General features: G+C 44.0%; 1 protein-coding gene across 4 annotated transcripts in view; it reads right to left on the minus strand.

Annotated features, from left to right (window-relative positions):
* LOC140592057 (uncharacterized) overlaps window positions 1–7,572 on the minus strand; it is a 17,300-nt gene extending 9,728 nt beyond the window's left edge. For 2 of the 4 annotated variants that reach the window (XR_011992295.1, XM_072713947.1), the window contains exons 1-3: window positions 6,501–7,572; window positions 5,871–6,008; window positions 3,289–3,400 (exon numbers count right to left, since the gene is read on the minus strand). Coding sequence is in view for 1 of the 4 variants with exons in the window: in XM_072713947.1 (XP_072570048.1) it covers window positions 3,289–3,400; window positions 5,871–5,975 (217 nt within the window). In the remaining 3 variants the exon portion in view is untranslated. Of the gene's footprint in view, window positions 1–223; window positions 1,707–3,288; window positions 3,401–5,870; window positions 6,009–6,500 lie in introns of all 4 variants that reach the window. The other 2 variants (XR_011992293.1, XR_011992294.1) reach the window with 2 other exon arrangements.
* Between the last annotated feature and the right edge of the window lie 559 nt (window positions 7,573–8,131).

Below are 8,131 nucleotides of genomic sequence, written 5' to 3' on the forward strand. Positions count from 1 at the left end.
CTAGAACCTCCAAGTAAATATTTTATTACTATATAAAAATAAACGACAACACCAATAATAATAATTATTATTACTGATTAACTGTTTTGTACAATGTTTACTGTAATTTTTAACCAAACAATGTCCTGATATTGGAAATGCTACCATTCAAACACTTAACAAGCAATGTATTGATAACTAGTTTTTGGCTACAAAACTGCCACTGAAGAGTAGATTTACTTACATCTGTGTCTCTTTAAATCTGACTGAGTGAAGTTCCTTCCTCACTGCGTAGTGGTTAGGCGTCTCTCCTTGTGTTTTTGCTGGTGTTTTTCTATCTTTCGTAATTGACCTGTGTCCTCCTACGTCTCTTTCTTGTAGGAGTCCTTTGGTGAGATGTTAGGTGTGCTTGTTGAGTGAAGCTCTTCCATACTGGGAACACTTGCAGGGTCTCTCCCCTGTGCGAGATCTCTGGTGTGTCTTTAGGGCTCCTACTTGGCTGAAGTTCTTCCCACATTGTGAGCAACGGTAGGGCCTCTCCCCTGTGTGAGTCTGTTTGTGCATCTTTAGGGCTCTTACTTGACCAAACCTCTCCCCATGCTGAATAGTGACGTAGCGTCTCTTTCTTCTATGAGTCTGTTGGTGAGACTTTAAGTGTGCTTGTTGAATGAAGCTCTTCTCACACTCAGAGCACTTGTAGGGTCGCTCACCTGTGTGAGTTCTGTGGTGTGTCTGTAGGGCTCCTACTTGACTGAAGCTCTTGCCACACTGGGAGCAGTGGTAGGGTCTCTCTCCTGTGTGAGTTCTCTGGTGTGTCTGTAGGGCTCCTACTTGACTGAAGCTCTTCCCACATTGCGAGCAATGGTAGGATTTCTCCCCTGTGTGAATCCGCTCATGTGCCTTTAGGGAACCTACTTGACTGAATTTCTTCCCACAGTAGGAGCACTGGTAGGGTCTCTCCCCCGTGTGAATCCGCTCATGTACCTTTAGGGATCCTAACTGACTGAATTTCTTCCCACAGTGGGAGCACTGGTAGGGTCTCTCCCCCGTGTGAATCCGCTGATGTGCCTTTAGAGTTCCTACTTGACTGAAGCTCTTCCCACACTGGGAGCACTGGAAGAGCTTCTCGCCATGAATTTTCTGGTGCTTCTTTAGTTCTTCAACACATGTGAACCTGTAACCACACTGTGAGCAGAGGTGGGGATTCTCTTTTAAGTGACCTTGTTGGTGTGTTTTTAGGTCTTTGAACCAAATGAAGCTCATCCCACACTGGGAACAATAATAGGACTTCTCCGTTCCATGAGTACGCATATGATTTTTTAAGATGCCTGACCGAGTGAAATTTTTCCCACAATGTGAGCAGTGATGGGGTTTCTCCCCTGTATGAATCCGCTGGTGCACCTTTAGGCTTCCTAACTGAGTGAAACTTTTTCCACACTGGGAGCACTGGTAGGGCCTCTCCCCCATGTGAATCTGCTGGTGTCTTCTTAGTTCTTCTAAATGACTGAAGCTCTTCCCACAATGGGAGCAGCAGTGAACTTTCAGTAGGACACCGGGGCCAAACTCCTCAGGGTGGGATTTCCTGATGTGTCTGTAGACGTAGGCCTCTGACGTGTAGGACATGGGACAGTGCCAACAGGGGAACCTTTTCACTCTCTTCCCCAGCATGAGAGCTTGGAATGAATAATGAGGCATGGAGAAGAGCACATAGGAAGACAGGTTTGGAACTGAGTAATGGGAACAAAAGTGACAGATTCAGGAAAAATTAAGTACATAGCAGCAGAGACTAAAGGTGGCCGCATATTTCAAACAACGCCTGGACCAAACAAAATCGAACACGCCATCTCCTTCTTCATTCTATGTCATGCCAAAACACTAGAGCACACAGAAACATATGCTTATATGCAATTTTTACCCATGAATCAGCACATCTTTAAAATCTCAACTTGACATGTCATATAAATGTGGACAACTTTGCCCAAGTCCATCAAGTCCTCCTTCAAAAGGCATTCATGGTTGAAAAGCCTTTTGTTTTTACTTGAAGAACATCTCAGGGTACTAGTGATGCAAGAGACCATATGTTTTGTGTGGCCATTTGTGGTCAATAGGTATGATCAGAACAAATAATAAAAAAAGGTTTGCCACCGGGACCATGTGCTGAAATAGTGATAACTACAGTGATTACTGCACATGCATCGTTCTGTTGCTAAAACAACACGGATTCTGTTGATTTTGGTTGAAGTATGCAGTCAACATTAAGAGCAAGAATTCAATGACATAGGAACGTGATTGGCCATGCTCCACTGCCTTGTCCAACAGGACAGGTCAGGCCAGCTGTCAGTCATCCAGCTGCTCCTTGGTCCCTCCCACTGTTCTCTTTTTTTTTTTTTGCTCATTGGTCAGGGGAAAAGCAGCAGAAAGTCAGAAAGAAGATGATCAGATTGAAAACAAACATAGCTAGTGAATTCAAAGAAAGGTTGACTGAGAAAGTCTGGAAATACCGGCATTTATGCAATTCCTCTCTACGGGATTATAAAGACTCCCAGATTGCTGCAAACTAAAATAAAATTTGTTGTTAACTAATACCCTATACCTGTGTATGTCCTTGTGTCAGCATTATTATATTTTTGATTTTTTAATGTAGGTTTTATGTTATTTTCATATTTCGTTTGAAATCCAGTTTTAGTTTCAATAGTTTTTATACATTTTAGGTTTTCTATATTAGGACTTCAGTATTAGGTTTTGGTAATTTTATTTCTAGGGAAGTTGTAGGACTCTGCTAGCTACTATAAAATGTCGATCTAGTGCTGTTGGCAATTTCTGTGGTTCAAGTGCCTTACATGACAGGCGCAAAGACAAATCATTATTTTATTCAAATAGGATTTTAAAACAGCAACAGAAAATATTTCACATTAGTGTTTATCATTTTTGTAGCTTATTTCAGTATATAAAAATATTTTCATTAACGAATAACCCTGTCTTTGTTTAGTTTTAATAAAATTCATATTTTTAATATAACGTGACGTTAGAGCAGCTTTGCTCTACAGCACTACCCCACGCCGGGTATCACAGACAGCACTACCCCACGCCGGGTATCACAGACAGCACTACCCCACGCCGGGTATCACAGACAGCACTACCCCACGCCGGGTATCACAGACAGCACTACCCCACGCCGGGTATCACAGACAGCACTACCCCACGCCGGGTATCACAGTACATGGCTGCCGGAACATCGGGCTCACGGACAGTGAGGCCTGATGGACCATGAACAATTTTCCAGAAGCTACAAGATGTTTCTATAGTTACCTGGGTTTGGAGGTCTGACACTCCCAGTCACCTTCTCCTCAGTCACGTCCTGAAACACTGTTTCTTCTTTCACCTCCCCATTAAAGACGGGACACACTGTACTCTCTGCTTTCTGAGGAAGAGAGAACAGAGTCAATAAAATTCTTCTGTAAAGAGTTCATCTGGTCTATGGGACTGAAAGCAACATGTTTCAGCATCACACAAAGAAGCAGGGCCAGATCTACCAATGTCTTTACCAGGTATCATACAGGACACATTTTTCCTGACTGATACTGAACACAAGCTGCCCTCAAGCTGCTGCTCTCTCTCCACTCCTAATTCATCTAAGCAGCTCACTGCTGAAGGTACTACAGGGTAAAAGCACAGCTGACATGACAGCAGGCCTGTGAAGGTGTTTAGATACAGACTCACTGTCATAGTTATATTGCTGGAGGTTGGACACAGAGAAGCCGTTTCCACACCTGATCTCCTGACATTGGGTCTCATGATGAAGACTAACGACATCATCACTAATATAAATTGGCTATCAATGCTATTGTACAACATCAATATAAACATCTCAAACTGCAAAACCATGCCTTAAACCATCACCCAAAGGTCCCTTGATTCCACTGATGATGCAGTTAAAAAGTATAGACTTTTTTTATTGATTTCCAAAAAGCAGGACTTCAATATATGAACTCAGAAAGTTCTTTTTTCATCTTTAATACCATTTTATTGGCATATGGTGCAGGACACATAGCCTTACATGGGATTGTTAGGGCATTAATTATGCTAATTTGTAATTCTCAGCCCGCACTCATAATGCTCTCTGTTACGCGCAGGTGGCACTCATAATGCTCTGTGTGTTACGCGCAGGTGGCACTCATAATGCTCTGTGTGTTACGCGCAGGTGGCACTCATAATGCTCTGTGTGTTACGCGCAGGTGGCACTCATAATGCTCTGTGTGTTACGCGCAGGTGGCACTCATAATGCTCTGTGTGTTACGCGCAGGTGGCACTCATAATGCTCTGTGCGTTACGCGCAGGTGGCACTCATAATGCTCTGTGCGTTACGCGCAGGTGGCACTCATAATGCTCTGTGCGTTACGCGCAGGTGGCACTCATAATGCTCTGTGCGTTACGCGCAGGTGGCACTCATAATGCTCTGTGTGTTACGCGCAGGTGGCACTCATAATGCTCTGTGTGTTACGCGCAGGTGGCACTCATAATGCTCTGTGTGTTACGCGCAGGTGGCACTCATAATGCTCTGTGTGTTACGCGCAGGTGGCACTCATAATGCTCTGTGTGTTACGCGCAGGTGGCACTTATAATGCTAGGAGCATTTGCTGAATCTGACGAGCCTGTCATACAAAAAAAGTAAGAAGGACTTAAGATTGTGAAAATGTTCTTGTATGAGGCCCAGTGTCCGGGAAATCTGCTCCAGACAGTTTCCGAAGTTGCCCTTTTTATACGTGGCTCACAGCCAGAGATTGTCTGTGCCATACGCGTTCACACCTACTAGAAATTCTTTGGTTGGTTTAGATGAGGGATGGCACTTGGGCAGAGCATGCACGAGGCAGGACACGACTCAAAAACTATTCCGTTTCTTTACAGCACATTAAAGATGGCAGATACGTAGGGCTGCACGAAATCACAACGCGATATCCTGGTGTTTATTAAATTCAGTGAGCGGAGCACATATACTACTGCTCAGGTATATCATGGAAGTTATAAGTACTGAAGTGGTGGTGAAGAAAGGAACAGCTCAGCAGCCACATCATCTTCTGCAAGAGGAGATATCATGGATAAACAAAGAAAATAGATGCTAGAGGTATGATGATACTTTTTGCAGTTTATAGTCCGACACGTTTACTAAACAAAAGGACACGCCGAATTATACAGATTACTAACCTGTGGGCGTCACAACACGCCTCTCATTAATATTTTAGGAGCACTACTGATCTGCTTGCCAAACGGTGGGTGTAAGTATAGCACCGAAAAGCCAGCATCCGGATAGATGTTTCACCCATCATCTAAAGTCCTAGTGATTACCACGCATGCGCCATTTAATCGAGATGTAATGATATGCAGCTCAATAGACAAGACTATAGACTCATCCACAATGATGACTGTGTTTTGTGTTGATATCAGTTCTACATGTATTTGGATGGATCGGCAATATCAGTGGATGAACAGAATTCGATATACAGGCTCATGTAAATGACCATTTTTCACCCTGGGATGTGCGTATTGTTCTGTTTTCACACCAGTTGCATGACAGAAACGTCATCAACTTGCCCATTCACCCGCAGTGAATGCTCTGGAAAAATGTCTGCTCCATTCGCACATAGTGGTCATCCATTTAATGTCCGGTACAACTGATTCGGACATTTGTGCTCAAACATACAGCCCCTCCGGGAAATGTATAGAAAAGTTCATGGTTGCAGTGCATGTCTGAAAGGGGCAAAAGACTGTGTAAAATACCAGATGACTTAAGAAAGGTCAAAGGTCATGCAGTTGCCTGGATACTAACAAGCAAGATGAGCAACCTGTGAGTGCAGAAGGCAGCTGGGCCCCACACCAGCAGCGCTCCATTTCACCTTGTCAGGGCTGCTGTGCCCGGCCCCATCCACATCCGATATGAGGACGTCCTGTGCTTCCTCCTTCACATCTGCCACACTTAGCTGGGGAGGTTTCTGGTCCATGCTGCAGCTGGCCACAGCCCTGCAGGGGGACGTCTGTGAGCAGAAAGGGAATGATGAACATGCATTGAATCTGTTCATTTAGCAGAATCCTGATACAGATGATGTATCTGTCCTGCAGCATCAGACACTGAGCTCTCAGTTCTGCTCTAACTGGGTTAGCAGGTTGAAGATCTGAAGCACCTGGAAACTTGTCCTGCTTAATGTGGTAGTTTGTGGCTCTGTGAGATTGTGCCTGTGATCAGAAGGTTGTTAGTTCAATTCATATCACTGTTGGGCTCTTCAGCAAAGCCACTAATGCCGAAAACTGCCCCAGGGGTGCTGGATAAAAGGCTAACAATAGCATATCAGAAAGACTGGACATGTGAAAACTGCAGAATTCCTTTATACTTGTGCAAACAGAAAATAAAGTCCCATTATCATAGCTGAATGGACTTCGTAAGAGGATGCAGTCCTGGAGGCTGGAGCTGCCTCTACTCGACATGTCCATGGCCTGAACTGAAACAACAAAACTAAAGCGGAACTTACCAGCTTGGGGATCAAGTGCAGCCAGTCGTTCCGTGGCTTTGGTGAGAAACCTACAGGTCGTGTCCACGTTGCTCTGTTAGTAAATGCTTTTCATCTCCTCTGTCTGTCGTCCTGGATACAGCTAAAAAAATCTGTTTTAAAAAAAAAAAACCCACCTGCCCACCATAACCAGTACAACTACTCTTCCTCTACTCCAGTGTCTCTCAAACCAGTCCTTAGTTACCCGCAGATGGTCCACGTTTAGCCTCCCTCCCAACTCTCAGGGAACTGGGAGAGAGCAACAAGGTGGACCATCTGGGGACCCCGAGGACGGGTTTGAGAAACACTGCTTTACTCTGTCGTCGTTGACCGCTTATCTGCGAAAATCCACGCTGCCATCTACTGGAAATACCTAATCAATTGTCTTGCACATGCGCGGTCTATGCGCAAGGTTTCCGCTAGGCATAAAAATATTTGCTACACACGCACCGAGCGCAGCCGAATTTTGATGACGAAACGTACGTCACGTCCCCGCGTCCGAAACTGAAAGCGCAGGCAGAAAAGTATGAAGTGGCCTTTAATACCCCCAAAGTCTAACAACTTTAAAACCATTAATTGAAAGTTTACCAGTTTCACTGCACTGCTATTTCTGTTTGCTGCAAAACATCTACCCTCTCTTGATCCGGTGCAATATCACTGCTGTAGGCTTGCGCCAAGCACAACCATCTGCGTCCGCGTACAAAAACGCAAGATTCCGTGCACACAACCGTCCGCGAACGGAAAGCGCACACGGGAAAATGAAGTATGAACTAGGCTTCAGCTTTTATCTCCCCGCAAATTCAATCCGCCCGCTATTAAAACATAGCCTAGGACTGCCCAAAAGTCGGCAGAGAACCTTGGTATTATCTAATATCGTCCGTCCACGATACTCACCCTACATACCCCACATTCCTTCCGGCTACTGCGCTTTCAAGCAGAACTAAACGCCATGACGTAACGACGAAGGCGTATTGTGCAATACGTTTAACGTGTTGACGCTGTGTCCGAATTCAGGGGCTACATGCTTCGAAGGATGCAGTCTACGTCCTTCGAACATTCAAGAAATGAATTTTGGCATCTCGGCAAAAGAATAACGCATTTCTGGGCTGCATCTGAAGTAACTTTAGAATTGCACAGCCTTGTCGCGCCGCTGTCACATTCGTTCTTCGAATGCAGCCTCTTACGATGCAGCACCTGAATTCGGACACAGCTTGTTCATGCCCCATTTTGTCCGTATATATTTTCTGCCGGACGGTATTGAAATTGCACGTGTTAGAAAGTCATAATTTTAATTTGTCATATCAAGTATTATTTTTAAAAAAATCAACCTGTATAATTCCATATATTTTTTATCATTACTAACTAGGCTTCTTTAAGCTTCTGCATTTTAGTATACGCATACATTTATTAAAACTGGTCGTTATTATGAATTTAAACCTAAAAATATTTGTCGGTATTGTGCAAATAACTGAGCCAGATGATATAATGGACAAAAGCTTGAATGTTCTCAAAACATCAAAGCCCTATATTTAATTGTCATTTGTATTGTTAATATTTCAAAGATATAAAAACACCTAAAATGCTCCTTCTGAAAAGAAAAATTTACATGATTC

The sequence above is a fragment of the Paramormyrops kingsleyae genome, chromosome 7, assembly GCF_048594095.1.
Source record: "Paramormyrops kingsleyae isolate MSU_618 chromosome 7, PKINGS_0.4, whole genome shotgun sequence".
In the NCBI taxonomy this organism is placed as follows: Eukaryota; Metazoa; Chordata; class Actinopteri; order Osteoglossiformes; family Mormyridae; genus Paramormyrops; species Paramormyrops kingsleyae.